General features: G+C 49.2%; 1 protein-coding gene across 7 annotated transcripts in view; it reads left to right on the forward strand.

Annotated features, from left to right (window-relative positions):
* The window catches only part of LOC147706644 (uncharacterized), a 172,469-nt gene that overhangs the window by 26,269 nt on the left and 127,329 nt on the right, over positions 1-18,871 (forward strand). For 4 of the 7 annotated variants that reach the window (XM_086933133.1, XM_086933132.1, XM_086933135.1 and 1 more), the window contains exon 2: positions 11,373-11,529. The exons of 1 other annotated variant lie outside the window; for it this stretch is intronic. Coding sequence is in view for 2 of the 6 variants with exons in the window: in XM_086933137.1 (XP_086789263.1) it covers positions 11,415-11,529 (115 nt within the window). In the remaining 4 variants the exon portion in view is untranslated. Of the gene's footprint in view, positions 1-11,334; positions 11,530-18,871 lie in introns of all 7 variants that reach the window. 2 more of the 7 variants (XM_086933134.1, XM_086933138.1) reach the window with 1 other exon arrangement.

Raw genomic sequence — 18,871 nt, forward strand, 5'->3', positions numbered from 1 at the left:
ACAGGCCCGAGGCTCCTCCAAGCACTTACAGGCCTGAGGCTCCTGCCAGCAATCACAGGCACAAGGCTCCTCCAAGCACTTACAGGCCTGAGGCTCCTGCAAGCACTTACAGGCCCGTGCTCCTCCAAGCACTTACAGGCCCGAGGCGCCTCCAAGCACTTACAGGCCTGAGGCTCCTCCAAGCACTTACAGGCCCGAGGCTCCTCCAAGCACTTACAGGCCCGAGGCTCCTCCAAGCACTTACAGGCCCGAGGCCCCTCCAAGCACTTACAGGCCTGAGGCTTATCCAACCACTTACAGGCCGGAGGCTCCTTGTCATGAGGGCATGAGTGAAGATATGTCTGGAGTTCTTGGGAATCCATTTGAATATTTACCGAAGCCGGCAGAGTTTATGGAAGCAGGAGGAGCTGGCTATGTGTATCTGTGCTGCCATGCTGAGTTTGTCATCTCTATCTTTCTTGCTTGGTGGATTGGGGTCGGGCCGAGCTGCGGTGCTCCGCAACAGACCATCTTTTTATACGCAGAGACTTCGTACTCGTTAAGATACTACTCGTACATCTCTTTGTGAATAGCAAACAATTGTAAACTTACACAAACGTGCAAGTATTTCTCTGTGAAGGGACCTTAAGTGTCCTTCCTGTGAGGAAGGAGCGTGTCCAGTTGGGGGCCGGACATCGGATGCCGTGGTCGTGCTGTCTTCTGGGGAGGCTGGAGTGTGGCCGAGAGGTCAAGCACTATAAGGCCGGCAGCTTCTCCGTGGTCCAGTGTAGCGCCCATCTCATCTGTGGCAGCAGTGAGCGCTGTCTGCATGCTCTGGTTCCAGTGTAGCGCCCATCTCATCTGTGGCAGCAGTGAGCGCTGTCTGCATGCTGTGGCTGCTTTGAAACCAGACTGGGTGTGGCTGAGTAGGGTGTGGAGTTCAAGGCGGTTGGTGAGGTTGGTGAGTCAGTGGCGCAGGGAACCCCCTGCTCAGCAGCTGACGCGGGGGCGGCCTCTTGGGTCAACAGGCTGAGGCGCTGCATGCCCCAGAACATTCATTTGTCATTTGTGGAAACGAGAAATTCCCATAAATGTCACTGTTAGGGAAAACCGCGGGAGAGGGGCGTGGCCTTTGAGCTGCTGCTCAGTGAAGGAAGCTAAAAAAGAAGAAAGATGGGAACAGAAAAAAACAGAGCCGGGACAGGTTGAGAAAGTGAGCATGAGAGAAAAAGATAAAAAGGGGAAAAGTACAGATGAAAAAGAATGGGAGGAGTAATGAAGGGTGGAAGGAAAAAAATGTGAAAGGAAAAAAGAAATGAAAGGAGAAAGTTATAATTGAAGGGTGAAAGGATGGAAGGTTTAAATGGAGACTGGAAGGGAAGCTGGAAGGCTGGATGGAAGAGCGACAGGATCGATGGGTGAAAGGGTGGACGAATGGAAAGATCGGAAGAGGAGTGAAATGATGGTTAAACGGATAGTATAAGGATGGATGGGTGAACGGATGGATGGATGGATTCATGAATATATTGGATAGTGGAATGTTGAAATGCGCAATGGATATATGAAAAGGTGACAGGATGCATGGGTGGAAGAAAGTGTCTCTGGGTGGGTGGATGAAAAGGTAAAGGGAAGGACAGGAGGGTGAATGAGTTGATTGAACTGTGAAAGGATGCATGGATGGAAGTATGAAGAGAACTCATCTAAGGAGGGTCAACTTTGCCCGCTTCGCATTCCCTATGATTAGAGGTATGGTTCGTCGGTCAAGTATTTTAATTTTCTGGCTGCTACCTTGTGGTGAGCTGTTGTTGATAGCCTTCTCTGTCACTTTGGCCGGATGCGGGAGCAGGGAGATAGGACGGAAGTTGCTCATCTGTCTGGGTTTAGCCTAAGGTTTTGTAGAAACCCTTCTTGTTGGCCTTAGGACTCTGTGCGCTTTACTCCTGCTAACCAGCGCTGACGTGCTTGTGCTCACTCCTTAAGCATGATAGAATTGGCTTACACCGGATTAGCATATTTAAAGTACTTACAAGTCCCTAGTAAAGTGGCGTGCCATCCTCCCAGGGCCAGTAAATTAAATGCTAATCGTGGGCTTGCAGCAATTATTGTGCCGCCCACTCAACTGACCACGTAAAACCTGTCCGAGACCTGGTGGCAGTCGACGAGCAGCTTTAAACTGCAAATTCGATTCTGAAAAGTAAACTCCCTGCCTGTCCCGCATCTCCATTTTTGACACATATAAGCAGCCCCTAAGGCAGGCCCTAAAGAGCCCATAGGGCAGGGTGCATTGTACTTAACATGTTTGTCATGTACTTTAAGTTTTTCATGCCCTAGTAGTGAAAAACTCATCAACTAGTTTCTCACTGCTGTGAGGCCTACCTCTCCCATAGCATAACATTGGGTTGCCTTTTTACCTTTATTAAGGGAGCATGAAGAAATACCATGTCTGGTGTCTAAATAATTGTAGTTTAAAATCCTCTTTAATGGTAATGTCAGAATTCTGAAAAATGCCACTTTGGAAAGTTGAAAGAATTCTGGGTAACCCAATCAACCCTTGTAGGCTTGGGCAAGGAACTCTTGAAGGTAAAGGGTGGCTACAAGGGACTTTGTTTGTCTACTTATTTAAATTGATTTGCTAGCATAAGTCTTTTGAAAACTAACTCTTAAGACTTATGCTAGCAAATCAATTTAAATAAGTAGACAAACAAAGTCCCTTGTAGCCACCCTTTACCTTCAACTTTTGAAAGTGAGCATTTCCTTGTCCTAACCATTTGGCGCCTGCCGCCTATGTCCTGGGTCCCATGACTATGTGTAGTTGGCTGTTGGTCATTGTGTATTCCTCCCAGACAGCCACACAATAGAGGAACTGGGTGTTGGCAGGATGGGCCATCCTAGCAGGATGAAGGGTCGGAGCTGTGCAAAGCCCAACTTGCACTTCAAGGAAGCTTCACACTGACATGAACTTCACACCAGCCTATTGTGACTACAGACATCCTTGGACCAGGGCAGGGAGGCAGGAAATGCCAGATGCTTCTGTGGAGGGGGAGCTCCAGATGTTTATTCCATTTCATGGCTGGCAGCAAGTAAACAAGTAGAACCCCCTGACCGACTCTTCAGTTCACCTCTGGACCTGCAGACGGACTCTAGGAGGACTGCCCTGCTCTCTATGGCCTGTGTGCGGTGTACTTCTGATGACTGCCTTGCTGCATCCCATGGACTTCCCTGGTGCCTGACGCCTGCCCGGTGCCCTCAGAGGACTGCCCTGCTCTCTATGGCCTGTGTGCGCTGTACTTCTGAGGACTGCCTTGCTGCATCCCATGGACTTCCCTGGTGCCTGACGCCTGCCCTGTGCCCCCAGGGGCCTGCCCTGCTCTCTATGGCCTGTGTGCGGTGTACTTCTGAGGACTGACTTGCTGCATCCCATGGACTTCCCTGGTGCCTGACGCCTGCCCTGTGCCCTCGGAGGACTGCCCTGCTCTCTATGGCCTGTGTGCGCTGTACTTCTGAGGACTGACTTGCTGCATCCCATGGACTTCCCTCGTGCCTGACGCCTGCCCTGTGCCCTAGGAGGACTGCCCTGCTCTCTATGGCCTGTGTGCGGTATACTTCTGATAACTGCCTTGCGCACCCAGCAGACTGCCACCTGCCTGAAGCATGCCCTGTGCCCCCAGGGGCCTGCTCTGATGCTTGAGACCAACTTTCCGGCTTGAACCTAGGACTTCAACTGTGACTTCAGGGCCTAGTTAACTGGCCTCCTGATCAGAGCCTCAGGGACAGAAAAGGCTCCGTCCATGTAGACCCAGCCTCATTGAGTCCTGACCCTCCAACTGGTGCCCCCTCCAGTCGTAGGCCCTTGGAAGTGGTGCTAGAGGTGCCCATATAGCCCAAATTCAAACCTTAGGGTTTAGAAAACTTTCTGGCACATTGTGCCCCGAGAATCAAGAGGCGACTGTGCACCTACCTGATCTCCGTTCCACCCAGGGTGCATCACCAATGGGCCTTACTTTGTAGCAGCTCCCACTATGTTCTTCTACGTAGCAACCAATTCAGTTTAGGGGCTCCATGCAAAAGGGGTCCCCCGAAATCCTGGAGCCCTCGTTGGCTACATCCTGAAGCTTCATCCCACTAGAGATTTTCAAGTTCCATAAAAGAAACTCTGTCTGAACATAGAAATCTTACTGCAACTTTGTCCAGCGGCTCTCTGATGGCAATGCCTCCTGCACGGGCACCGCTGGCGGTGTTGCCCCACTGAATTTTATATTCCTCGATATCTTTCTGCAAAATGTCTTCTAATTTTGAAGCTAAGTGGAGACCGGGCCCAATCTACTTCACGTATCAGAAGCGCGCTCCGTCTCAGTCGGCCATAACGTCCAACTTTACCCAGGTCTCCTACAGCTAGATGTCAGTGGTGGGGCTTTGAACTTTTAAGCGCTATTAATCATTTTATTTATTTATTTTATTTAAGCAGTTTTCTACATCTCGAACATGACCCATCCAGGTATCAGAGTGCTGTACAAATAGCAAAACAAGTTAAAAATAGAAAACATAGGGAATAAACCGATACAAATTGAATTAGTGGTATGTTGTGAAGATAGCAAATAAGTTGTATCAGTAAAAGCAAGAAAGTACAGGCAAGAAACAAAATATGTATAATGAGAACTGGCAATTTAGAGTGCTCAGGTACTTGGGATGCAGAAATGTATTTAGGCAATCTAGTCCGAAGTTTGCGAATTCAGGAGCTACTGCTGGCGGAATCTATTAAGCAACAGAATTTTAAACTCTTTTTTGCTGGAGGTGGTCTAAGGATCAGATCTCATTTCAGGGGGAATTCCATATTCTAGGAGCAAGCCCAGAAAAGGAGCGTTTTTTGTTGAACGTCTGTGGCTCCAACAATAGAGAGTTACAACTTCTAAGAGAACAACTTCCACCTGATAGTTCAAGGTTTTTTGACAGGCGGGATGAAGAGCCTTACTGGTCATGCAGGCTTATCTAAACTGAATTTCTAGTTTGAAAGGGGAGCCATTTGAGATATTTCAGATCTGGCGTAATGCGGTTGCATTTTCCGGATCCCGGGATCAGCCGAGCAGCTGAGTTTAGAGTGTCCCGTAACGGAGCCAGCCTGGTTTTGGGTAGAACTGCAAGAGTGGCCCTCCCATAGACCGGGTGCGAGAGCACTAGGATTTGGACGGCTAACTGAAAGTCATCTGGAGGTAAGAAGTGTTCAATTTTCCTTCAAGTGCTCAAATGGTGACTAGCTCCTCTGATAACTGCACTGATGTTATCTTGCATATTGAGGTATTTGTATGTGTAACACCTAACAATCTAGTAGAATTGACACCCTGAGCGGCGTAGGGGAGCACTGTGCGCTGTTTGACCCATTCTTCTATGGGAGAGGAGAGATCGTGGAGGTCGGTCCGTAGGAATTCCATCCTGAACGTATTTGGCATAAGGTGAATATAGCTTAATCATTTTGGGGTTTTCAGTAAGGCAAGTTTAACATCTTCAGATAAGGACATTTTGAAGTATAATTGTGTGTCATCTGCGTACATGTGGTATTGTATATTTGAGTGTGTAATAACTTTGGTAAGCAGTTCCATGAACAAGTTGAATATCACAGATGTGAGCGTGGATCGTTGAGGTACCCCAATCGGGATTGGAGTAATGACCGATAGGGCTTGATTGACTTTGATTTATTGAGCCTCATTATGAAGAAAAGAGGAACACCAGCTTAGGACGAGACCTGATAAACCATCCGTGTCTCCAAAAGGTTTAACATGTTGTCATGGTTGACCATGTCAAGCGGAGGGGAGAGATCAAGGACTGTAAGCAGGCAGGGCTCGTTCTGATCGAGTAGTCTCAAGGCGTCGTCCACGATGTGTGTCAGAGCCGTTTTAACGCTATGCTACGCTCCGAAGCCAGATTGGCGATGGTCTGGGAGCTGAAACTGTTTGATGTGGTTGCAGAGTTGCAAGTGTACACATTTCTCTAGAAGTTTTACAAGTGTCGAAGTGCTAGTTATAGGACGGAATTGTTCAGGGCAGACAAGTCAGCATTTGTTTTTTTTTGTGATTGGATAGGCAGCCCGGTCTTCAGGCAATCAGAAACCCTGTCCTGGGAGAGAGAAGCGTTGACAATCTTAGACCGAAGTGGGAGTATGGAAAACTAACCACTTTGTTGAGTTTGGCGGGTAGAGGGAATTTGAAGTCATTACAGGGTTTTAATTGGAAAAAACTATTGTTTTGAGTATGGCTGTTGCATCAGTAAGTTTGAAGTTAGAACACGCAGCATTGTTTTTTGTAGTGAAATCAGGGCGAGGGGATCACATTTTAGAAGGCACAGAGATGAGACGAGATTGGGCCTGTCTTAGTGGAGGTTAGGTGCCGGATTGTGGATCTAATTCAATTCTCCTAGTTTTTTCAATTAAATGAGCAGAGAAATATTGAAACACTTGGGAGCATCCATTATCTTTTAGATGAAGGTTGGATCTACCACTATTTTGCTGTTTGATGATTTTGAAGAGGATTTTGGGTCTGTGTTTAGCATTGTCCAATTGCGTCCTGAAGTAGATTTGATTGGGAGCTAGGGATGAGCTCGTTAGGATGACGTCTTATAGACCTCAGGTGTGAAGGTGTGTTGTGGAAGGAGAGATTCTGAATTGTTCTCTTAGCAAGCCTTAATTTCTGCCTTACTTTGTTAAGGTCATTTCTGAACCATGGTCTAGAATGTGTTCTGTGTATTCTTTTGAGCTGCTTTGGAGCAATTGTATCAAAAATGACAGACATGGAATATTCATAACTCAGGTTCTACTGATTGGATTTTTGTTTTGTGGTGTCAATTTTGATTTGTAAATATACTTTATATTTTTCTAAATTGATGGGGAATTTTTCTTGTGTTGCTTTTTCACTTTATTGTGATTTGTGTGCCGCATAAATACTTAACGCAATGCCTCTGAGTTAAGTCTGACTCTTTTTGTGCTAGGCTGTCAGAGGCTTAAGCACAGGATAATTTGTTGATTTTTTGTGGTTCACCCTGACAAAAGTGGGATAACAAAACTTGAGAGGGTGCCCTCTGCAAGGTACATGAAGGCCCCCCTCTAGACTCAATTAGGAGATCTCTGGCCAGGGTGCTGTGCTGAGGGGGGCCCCTGGAGATATGCCCGCTCTGCGGGGGCTGCTGGGGCTCCGTTACTCCACTGCCTGGCAAGCATTGTGGCTGTTGCTAGGGAGGGATCACACCCCCTCAACCAACGACGCAGTTCCTCACACCTTGTTATGTTATATGCGTTTGTAAGGCACACACTCACCTGCACAGGTGTCCATCTGGGAACCCTCAGGGGTCATGCTGCCCGGGGTCCACAGTGACGTTGGCTTTGCACACTGGCAGCAGGACGGCTGCACGAGGAGCATGCACCCACAATGCCTCGCAGGAGGCAGGATCACGACTGATGCATATACACTAAGCAGCAGACACCACAACCTTGAGGAAACGTGACTTGAGCTAAAAAGACATCTATACTACTATAATAGAAGAGAAACTTGCAGGCTTTGAGGCAAGTAAACGCGGGAACCACTGCGCCAATCTACACACTCGATACACCGTAGAAATCGGCAGGGTGTGTAGATGGTTATAGGCTATATAAACTATAAAAAAAACGTATTTAAAAAAATTTAATAAAAAAAAATAGTCCCTTCAAAGTAGCGCCGGCCCAAACGTGCGTGCTCACGTCAAGGAGCGGCGTCAGAGCGGCGTCAGAGGCTGGGCGGACAAGGCGCGGGGGAGGAGTGGTCACATGAGCAGCAGCGGACAGGCCAGCCGCGGTGAGAGACCAGCGGAGAGGCGGACATGGCGCTGGGGAGGAGCGGCGGCGGACAGGCGGTGAGGAGCAGTGCGGCAAGGACCCGTCAACTCAGGAGCAGAGAATGAGGTAAGCAGGCGCGTGTCGGGCCAGTCGGGGGACAGGTAGTTACTAAAGGCAATGTCGGGGCAGGCGGGGGTCGGGCAGGAGGGGGACGGGGCCTAACACTTCCAGGCGAGGGTCGGGCCAGGCGGCAGGCGGGGGACGGGGCGGGCGGGGGCACGGGCTGCTGGGCAATGTCGGGGCAGGCGGGGGTAGGGGGAAGCCTGAAAGCACCCGGACAAGGTCGGGAAGGGCTGCTAGTTATATTATAAAGAAGCAATGATAATTCTGAAGCCGGAGTGGCAGGCCTGGGATGACACAGAGGCAGCAGGGGGTGTAGGGCCACTGAATACACACGGGCTGACATCATGTACACGTGTTACAGAAGTTCAGAGAAGACCGAGGCCTTTCAGGGTCGCTGAGCATCTCTGGCCCACGTGACTGTCTTTACTTCCCTTTACAAGTGAAGCAAGAACGGTGATTCAAAGCATCCTGTTGATTTCCAAATAGACAGGACTCTCAGGTTACTTAGCAGCAACTTAAGCAACTCTGCAAACGTTGATCAGATGCTTTCAACCCTAAGACTGAAATGATTAACCCCTGAGTGGTCTCGAAGCTGGGCGCCTGGGTCTGTGATTTCTATCAGTCTGGGGATCGCCAGCCCTGGACGCGCTAGACTCGTCGCCAGTTGCTATATACTGCTCTACCAATTAGCAGTCACAACTACTGGGCCAAACAAGGCACTAGGAATGCAGCTGACGCAGTCATGTTAGGGTGTGTGAGCTGAGCATTCCCATCAAGCACTGGGTTCAGGCTGCTACAGAGGTGCAGGGGTGGAATGGACTGGCTGGGGGAAGGGCACTGAGCAAACAAGGCAGATTCTTGCTCCCATTTCATTGCACATAGATGCATAAGCTGGTGAATGCAAACCTTCTTACAACCTTTGCCAAGCACATGCCGTACGGCCAAGTTTAAAATAAATATGTACTGGAAGTCAAGCCTGTGTCTCAATGCCATGTTTACAAAGTGTCACAAGTGAATGCCAAACCCATATGATATACAATAGTAAATACAATGCCAAGGTATGGCACTGTTCCACCTTGGCACTAAGCTGCATGCTGGGCTGGGGTCACTGAACTCTGCGTAGTTAAAGAGGGCAGGTTCAACCGGAAATGCTACTTAGTTGGAAAGGACACTTTAAGAATCATTCACAATGTATACACAGTGGAGGTCAGTCGAAACAGTAGATATCACACACTTCAAAAACACAAAGCCACAGCAATCGACTGGGTCCCCAAGTGACAAACCAACTACAATGCTTGTGATCACTGCAGCGCGCCTCAGGTCAGGATACTGTCCCAATTACGACTGTCCACTGGCCGCATCCTCAGAGCGCCCCCCTGAAGGTGAAAACCTCTCGGTAAGGCACTCGCAGCTTCTTAGCGCTAGATCTGGTTCCAAGTCAGAATAGGAAATACTTTTGCTGTAATATTGATAGGTAGGTGTAGATGTACTGACCTGAGCTCTACATCGACTTACCTTGAAGATAACGGGGCAGATTTACAAGACCCTTGCGCTGCCAGGACGTCACATTTTGTGATGCACTGGCTGTGCCTTTCTCTGCCCCATACTTACAAGGGCAGGAAAAGCCACCCTGCGTGCTTTTCTTGTCCTTGTTAAGATGGCCCTTTTAACACGCAGCACTTTGCATGAAAGGGGCGTTCCATGGGTGTTGCTGCGAGTGTTCCAGGCAACACCCATGGAAGAGACACATTTCCAGATTTACGAAAAATCGTAAACCTGGAAATGCGTTAGGTTGCTACGCCACCCTAGGGCTGGCGTGGGGAGGCACAACGAGGAGAAATGTGTTCATTTCTCCTCGTTTTTTCCTCTTTCAGTGCATGCTGCACTCTACAGCATGAATTGAAAGAGGAAAAAGCCTTTTGTGATTGTTTTTGTGCAGGAAGTTGCCGCTTCCTGCACAAAAACAATCTCCCGATGACGCAGGCACCCTTGCACCATTGTGCAAGGATGCTTGCGCCAGCGCATGGCAGCTGTTTGTGCGACAGCGCAGGGGAGAGCACAGGAATGTGACATATCATTGTAGATATGTTGTATTCCTGTGCTCTGAAAGTTCCGCAGCGAGGCGCACTCAAAGGGCTTGCGGTGGCGCGCTGCGGCACTTTCTCATAGATCTGGCCCATATTGTTTATCACAGTCTGGATGAGGTGTAAGGAAGAGTGACTGCATGCTTTCCTATATATCTCTTCCTTCTTGATATTCTGGTGAGTACCCTACACCAGGAGCGGCTTGTAATGGGGAAAAGAGGTGGGGGAGGGGGAGGGGAGGGGAGGGGACACATCGCAGATGAAAACTTTTTTTACAAAATAGGCTGGGAGGGAGGGACGGGGGATAACGAACACAAAATTAAACTTACCTGCTGCTCTCCAGCATCCTGTCCCGCTCTTCCGCTCCTCGCCGCCGCCGCTGCAGGCAGGCACAGGCTCCCAGCCCACTCTGCGGCCAATCCTGAAGCTGCTTTCGCACGAGAGCAGCTTCAGAATTGGCCTGAGCGCTGATGATGTACGCTCCAGGACAGACTGGGGGACCCTGCATGCTCTCTCCAGCCCCTGCGATGCACCTGGAGTTAGAGCGGGGTCACTGCGCATGTGGTTTTCGGCCGGCCTGAAACCACCGGCCAAAAATCACACGCGCAGTGTAGGTGGAGCCCCCCACTCCCCCTCTAGCCTATCATAACCCTGGCCTGCCCCAGCTAAATAAAACGATCATTTAGCAGGTTTTAAACCCGTTTTATTATCGTTTTATTTTTTTAATGTTCTTAAAGTGCTAGCGGGGGCGACGTTCCTCTGCCATAGCAAAGGAGACGCCACTGACCCACATCTGTGTTTTTTCACGCGCCAAGATGGCGTCAGCTATGACCCTCCCAATCCTGATGGTCAAAGGCAGGTAGTGACCTCCTTGGTTTGGGCTTGCTTCAGTCTCTGGGTCCCTGCGGAGTCCGCCAGCTCTCGGTTTGTCCAAGTGTGGTGAGGGGTGTGGTGAGGAGTGCGGTGTGGAGTGAGGTGAGGAATGTGGTGAGGAGTGTGGTGAGGAGTGTGGTGAGGAGTGCGGTGAGGAGTGCGGTGAGGAGTGCGGTGAGGAGTGTGGTGAGGAGTGTGGTGAGGAGTGTGGTGAGGAGTGCGGTGAGGAGTGCGGTGAGGAGTGCGGTGAGGAGTGCGGTGAGGAGTGCGGTGAGGAGTGCGGTGAGGAGTGCGGTGAGGAGTGCGGTGAGGAGTGCGGTGAGGAGTGCGGTGAGGAGTGCGGTGAGGAGTGCGGTGAGGAGTGCGGTGAGGAGTGCGGTGAGGAGTGTGGTGAGGAGTGTGGTGAGAAGTGTGGTGAGGAGTGTGGTGAGGAGCATGGTGGTAGAGGTTGATGCGTCTCTCTTTCCTCTATTCATACAGAGGCATTTGAGCTGATTCTGAACTCGCTTGTATTCTAGCTGCATCTGTAAGGGTCGGGACCCAAAAGCATTGACCAGGAAATGGGAAACAGCTCAGGAAACGCTCGCACCAGGCCTCGCGATGTGACCACAGCAACAAGTACGAGGATACCAACCACAACCACCATCACAACCACCGAGCAACTAAGAGTCTTTGGTAAGAACAGTGTCAAACATTTTCAAACTGTGTGAATCTGATTATACCTGAGGCACTTCTCAAACTCCTCGTAGCCTTCATGAATACCAGTATATTCGTCTTTCAATAAAAATATATTTCAGCTCTGTTGGATTTGGGGGTCTCTAGTTGGCACAGGTAGGTACTTGTGACAAATAGGGACCCTCTCCTCTAGTCAGGACAAGGGGATCACACACCTAAAATAACCCCTGCTCCCCTTCTAGGTTCCGTGGCGCGAGCATTCAAGGCTTATTTCAGAGGCGTTGTAAGTTAAGCAGTTGTGACCACATACAGTAACCCAGTGACAATACTACAAATGGACACCACACAGGTTTTATATAAAAAATTAGTAGACTTTATATAGAGTTACCACAAGACCATAAATGACAAAAATACACACGATGATTACTTTAATATGGTAGATTTAAGTTTAGTTCAGTTCAGTTCTTAGATGCGACACTCTGTGTCAATATACCTTAAGTTGCATTGTGCTTCCACGGCAAGCAATGTCGCAGCAATTGGAAATGCGGCAAAGTTCAGGTGAAAAGAAATAAAGACATGAAGATCTTCCAGATGCTGCATGCTTCTCGGGGATACGAGAAGTTCTCAGTCTGATGCGTGGACTACAGCGACGACATCCAGGAAGCGATGGCAGCAGCTCCAGCGGCGATGCTCTTCTCCCACGATGTGTGAAGCTTCCTCTCGATGCGACAACTACAGCGGCGACATCCAAGATGCGACGGCAGCAGCCCCAATGGCTGAGAGTTTCTCGGGGATGCGAGGTGCTCTTGGTCGATGCGGTGCAATGCAACAGTTCCAGCGGCGACACCCTCCTGTGGAGTTGCGACGGCAGGTACAGCGACGGCGACATGCTCCGACTTTGTTGCGAGATTCTTCTCCTGATGCTGTGCAGTGCGACAGTTCCAGCGGCGACACCCTCCTTTCTCCGGAGTTGCGGCAGCAGGCACAGCGATCGCGACACGCTTCTTCTCGTTGAGTCACGCTTCCAGCTCCTTACGAAACGCAGTTCCTCAGAAGGCCCAAAACAGCAGCAGGCACTTCCACAAGAACTCTGGGGAGCTGGGGGTGAAGTCTGTTGTCCCTGAGACTTCTTGAAAAATGGTCAGGGGCTCTGCCCACATAACCCTCTCGTACCTTAGCAAGGGACATCCAAGGATGAAAAAGTAGAAGAAAAATGTCACTAAGGGATTAATCAAACATTTAATCACAAACAAGAAATAATTAATGATCTTGTTGATTACCAGTAGTAAAGGACATTCATATTCAAAGTTTCACATAAATATATATACGAGTAAATAGAGAGAGTGGAGCAAAGGAACAAACACATATGGAAATAATATATATATAACAATACGGCATACAAAATATATACAGATCACATATACAAACTGAACATTACAATTACTACAATCCATCTATACATTAGTGTACCCTAAGAAAAATGTACAAAACTTATCACAGTATCCACTCCTATTTTAGAGTGAAATACATCTCGAAGGGGGAAGTCCCAAAATGTGCGCCAGAGCTATCATTTCTCTACACAACATATATTTATCAAGGGCCAAAAGACGAAACTTAGACTAGGTTATGAGTTTCAGGGGACTCCTTAAAGACAAGGTGTCGTCGCAGTCGCGGTCGCGTTTCAGCCAGATGTCTTTAATGCTTCATCAGAACATGGGTACTATCACGCACTGTAAGCTTCGTCCACTAAAGACTATATGTGTTTCTACAAGGACTGAGGGTGCCCAAAAATGACGTCCAGTCGTAAGATCTTAAACAATGTACCACAGGTATTATTCACTTGTGTCTCCTGCCTCAAAAACAGGGTCAGGACACGCCGGACTCAAACACGGGGCATTCAAAGCGGCCAACGGCAAAGGTTCGTATAGTCGAACGTCCCAAGACTTCAGCAGGAGGCAAGCTCTTTTCCAAGCCCTTGGAGATCCTTCACAAGTTGAAAGCAAAGTACACAAAGTTCCTTTATCCTTCCTTTGGCAGTAAGGCAACCACTGCAGGTCAATCCCCCAAGTAGCACTTCAGCTTGAGAATAGTCTCTCCTCAGTTTCTTCAGGTTCCTCTCCTCAGTAAAGGTTTCTTCTTGTAGTCCAAAGTGATCTAATTTCTTGGGATCAGGGTCCCAATATTTATACCCCAAAATCCTTTGTTCTCTGAGGGGAGAGGGGCCTGTGCTTAGTCCAAACCAGTTCCTGAGCACTTTGTTTACCATACCTCTCCTTTCAATTCACAGTGCAGGGCAGAGACATCAGCCTCTCCCAGGGGGTGGAGCCAGCATTGTGGAAGGCAGGCACAGCCCTATTCAGGTTTCAGGTGCACTCCTCCCTCCCATCTAGATGCAGATCTCGCTATTCACCACTGGGTGACTCAGCCTGTCCCCTGAAATTCCCCAGGCCTGTCACTCACAGAAACCAGACATAGGAATATACATCCTAGCAGAGGCAGGTTTGAATGGTTAGACAAGCAAATACCTACTTTCTAAAAGTGGTATTTGCAAACACAGAATATTAAAATAAAAGATGTATTTTATTATTCTGAGTTCAGGCATACTAAACTCAAATTTCTTCCATGTTCTCTGAGCAGCGACAGCTCGTGGAGGGAGTTACGGTGGGGCAGGAGGGTGGGGAGGGGGAGGGGCAGGGTGGAGGTTGCTAAAAACCGACATATGGATAATTGCAGGTAAGTAAACAATTTAATTAATAAAACGAATTTCGTAGTGCGCCTTGCATCGCAAAATGCAATGCAGTGTGAGCTACGAAATTCGGTTTATTAATTAAATTGTTTACTTACCTGCAATTATCCATATGCCGGTTTTTAGCAACCTCCGCCCTGCCCCTCCCCCTCCCCGCCCTCCTGCCCCACCGTAACTCCCTCCACGAGCCGTCGCTGTCTCTGAGCCTATTAGGATTATAATATGTAACAATTCTTTCAGCCCATTCTGGCATATGGAGAACAGGTAGTCTTGCAATAGTGAAAACGAAAATGGCTGTAATTCACTATTAGGACATGCCACTCACACCAGGGCTTGTCCTACCTTATACTTACAATGCACCCTGCCTTGGGCCTACCATAGGGGTGGCTGATATGAGGAAAAGGGAAGGTTTAGGGACTGGGAAGTGGGTGCACTTGCCCAGTCAGCATGGCAGTACCAGACTTCACGCAGGCTCTTCAATGGCAGACCTTAGACACATTTTACAAAGCTGCTTCTGTGGGTGGCACAACCAGTGCTGCAGGCCCACCAGCAGCATTTGGATTACACGCCCTGGCACACTCAGTGCACTAGACTAGGGTCTGACAAGTAAACCAAAATAGCGAAACATGGAATCACTAATCCATACATCAATTTACAACAGGGAGCACTTGCACTGTGGCACTGAATAGCAGTGGCACAGTGCCCAAAGCATCTAACACCAGGAAAAATACATGAGGCAACAGCAAAAATGGAAGGGAGACCCACGCCAATGGTGCCAGGTCTAACATGTGTCCCCTCCAGCTGAAAAGTGGGGAGAACGTCTTGGAGTTCTCTTCACTAAGGCGGAAAAGTCTGGACAGACCATCAGCACTCGCGTGTTCTGTACCAGGGCGGTGTTCCACTGTAAAGTTCATACTCTGTAGGGAAATGGACCACCTCAACAGCTTTGGATTCTCACCCTTCATCTGCATCAACCTTCTGAGGGGCCTGTGGTCTGTCTGAACCCGGAAGTGAGTCCAAAACAGTTATGGTCTCAGCTTCTTCAGAGCCCAGACCACAGCAAATGCCTCACACTCAATAGCACTCCACCTCTGTTCCCCTGGCAGTAACCTTCTACTGATGAAGGCTACAGGTTTATCTTGGCCCTCCTGATTCATCTGTGACAGAACAGCCCCCACACCATGCTCTGAAGCGTCTGTTTGGACGATGAACTCTCTTGAGAAGTTGGGTGCCAGGAGCACAGGTGCCGTACACATGGCAGCTTTCAGGGCCTCGAAGGGTTTCAGACAGGTGTCAGTCCAAATCACTTTCTTGGGCTGCTTACTGGAAGTCAGCTCTGTCAAGGGTGCACCAATGCTGCTATAGCCCTTGACAAACCTCCTGCAATACTCTGTCTGGGTTTTGGGTGGCTCTCAAGCCAGGATGGTTTCAATCTTGGGTTGGTGGGGCGCCACCTGGCCGCTCCCAACTTGGGGTCCCAAGTACACCACAGAACCCTGCCCGATCTGCCACTTACTCGCCTTGATTGTGAGACCTGCTTTCCACAGCGCTATCAACACTTCCCAGAGGTGGCGCAGATGTTCCTCCCAACTGACACTGAACACTGCGATGTCATCCAGGTAGGCGGCACTGAATTCCTCCAGTCCAACCAACACCTGGTGGACCAACCTCTGAAAGGTGGCAGGGGCATTCTTCATCCCAAAAGGCATAACCCAGAACTGGAAATGCCCATCTGGTGTTGAGATTGCTGACCTCTCCTTTGCCCCATCAGTCAAGACAATCTGCCAGTACCCAGACGTTAAATCAAACGTGCTGAGGTACCGTGCAGCCCCTAGCCGATCAATGAGCTCATCAGCTCTGGGAATGGGGTGCGCGTCAGTCTTCGTGATTGAATTGAGCCCTCTGTAGTCCACACACAACCAGAGTTTGGGTGTGGCACCTGGCGCTGCAGCCTTCGGGACCAAGACCATTGGGCTGGTCCAAGGACTGCTAAATGGCTCAATCACCCCAAGTGCAAGCATCATTGAGACCTCCTCTTTAATGCAAGCCCTTACCCAATCAGTTACCCTTTAAGACTTGTGCTTCACCGGTAAGTTGTCTCCTGTGTCCACATCATGGACGCACCAATCTGTGACACTAGGAACTAGGGAGAACAGATCAGAAAACTGTCCCAGCAACTGGCGGCAGTCATTCTGTTGCTCAGGGGTCAGGGTGGAAGAGAGGTTAACACCATCCAATGACCCATCCTGCTCTGAGGCTGACAGGAAGTCAGGAAGAGGCTCAGTCTCCTCCTCCATCCCAGCATCTGTTGCAAAGAGCATGCCCACTTCAGACCTCTCTAAGTGGGGCTTAAGGCGGTTGACATGTAGGCCCCTCAAGGGGTTCCTAGGAGATCGCAAGTCCACAAAGTAGATAACTGAACTCTTGCGGTCCATAAACCTCGAATGGTCCAGTCCACTTATCTTGGAGCGCGCAGGGCTCCACTGGGGCCATTACCCACATTTTCTGGCCAGGTTGAAGCTCTACCAGAGTGGCATTCTGGTCATACCAGCGCTTCATCTCCTCCTGGCTGGCTTCCAGATTCGCCTCAGCGAGTTGCCTGAAATGCCTAGTTTGGTTTCTGAAGGCCAGCATGTAGCTATATATATCCTGATGAGGTTTCCTGGGAGATTGCTCCCAGCCTTCTTTAACCAGACTCAGAGGTACTCTGATTAATCATGGGCGGAATTTGCGAATTTGCGTGACATTGACCAGGTGACACCTGACAGCTGTCACACTGGCTCCTGTGTCTCTAAGAGCCTCCATCTTTTGACCATTGACGGTAACTCGCTGCCCATATTTCTTAGTGTTCCTTCGTAGCTGAGCTTCAGAAACTGTCTCACAGTTTCCTAAAGAGACAAGGGTCATCTTTGCCATCCCCACCCACCTTGGACATCCATCTCCTCCCCCAAGGCTACACTAGCCATCTGCCAGGGCGGAGCACCAGTGGGTGCTTGTTTACCAAACAGGCGTCACCTGGTATCATTCGCCTAATGACCCAGGTCACCACACTGAGAGCCACACCACAGGAGCCACACCACAGGAGGAGTGTGGCTCACTGGTTAGAAGCGGCAGACTCTGAAGCAGAGATCAGGCTCGGGACCAGGGTTCAATTCCCGACGCGGCATGGTCTTGGGCTCAATGTCAGCGGACTCGATAATTCTCGCCTCAGCGCCTACTCTAATCATGGGTCCCACGCTGCAACTCTGGGCAATAGCTTGCTTAATCTCCACAATGGCCCCAACAACACTGGGATGCCTGGCTTCACCTTGGAGGTGCCCAGGAGGGGCATCTCACAGGGAGAGCCAGGAAGGGTTCCACCGCGTTACACAGCGCCGGAACGCCCCGTTACTAGGGCAGCTGTGCGCTTTACAAGTATACTACATTTACATTTACATTTACTTGGAACATTTCAGGGGCCCCTGGGGAACAGGACTACCTGTCGGGCCCCTTGCTTTCTCTCAGGGGGAGGCTGGGAACCTTTCACTGGGTTTCCTTGGGGACTACCTTGGGGCCCTCTACAGAACTCCTTAGGTTGCCCTTGTCCCCCCCCCACTATTCTGCTGGGGATCCTGCCCACCTTTGGCTGAGTCTCCCATGTGAATCTTGTGGACTCTGGTACTGACTCAGCAATCCGCCTCCTCAGCAAGCTTCCTAGGGTTAGTCAGCTTGCTATCAATAAGGTGCTGTTGTAGCTGTGGAGAACAATTATCAGACAAGTGCTCCCATGCAATCAAATCAAAGATACCTTGAAAATCATTAACCTTGCTGCCCTTTACCCAACCATCCAATGCTCTGCAAAAGAAAGTGACATACTCCACCAAGGTACTGTTCTCTATCTTCTTACAAGACCTGAACCTCTGCCTATAGAGCTCAGGGGTCACACCATATCTAGACATTAATGCATCTTTCATGTGGCTGTATGACTTGTGGACATCAGAAGGCTAGTCTAACAATGTATCTCGCCCCTCACTAAGGAACCTTCCCCACAACCCTGTGAGAAGTTGGCCTGGTATATAATGCTCACTAATTCTAGTGATCACTTTGTACCATGCCAAGCAACCCTTATGATGATGGTTGTAATTCAACCTTGTAGACCAGTTATCCTAGTGGTAACGTGGACAAAGCAGTCTTAGGCTAAACTCTGAAAGGCATGTGAAGCCAGCTGTTATACCATACACAACCCCCTTGTATACCAAATGAAAGGGACACCACACAGATATATATTGAAAATATATATTGATTTATTAACTATAAAATCCCCTGGACTCTTTATGAGCACAGAAGCACAAGCGTTAAATCACAAGACAGTTTAAAATACACAAAAGTTGCACAATATGGATGAGCCCTAGGGGCCACCTAAACCATATACTAAGAAAGTGGTATAAGAGATACCAATGGGAAAGTGGAGAGGCCTAGGGCCTTGGGAATCGCTGGAGCTATTCGAGACTAGCAGTGACTAAGTCGGGAGAGGCCCACGGGACTCGGGTGCAGTGTTCAAAGTGCACGCACTTTCCAATGTAAAGTCTATGGTGCGTAAAAAGTACAAAGTTAGAA

This window comes from Lissotriton vulgaris, chromosome 7, assembly GCF_964263255.1.
Source record: "Lissotriton vulgaris chromosome 7, aLisVul1.2, whole genome shotgun sequence".
Taxonomy (NCBI): Eukaryota; Metazoa; Chordata; class Amphibia; order Caudata; family Salamandridae; genus Lissotriton; species Lissotriton vulgaris.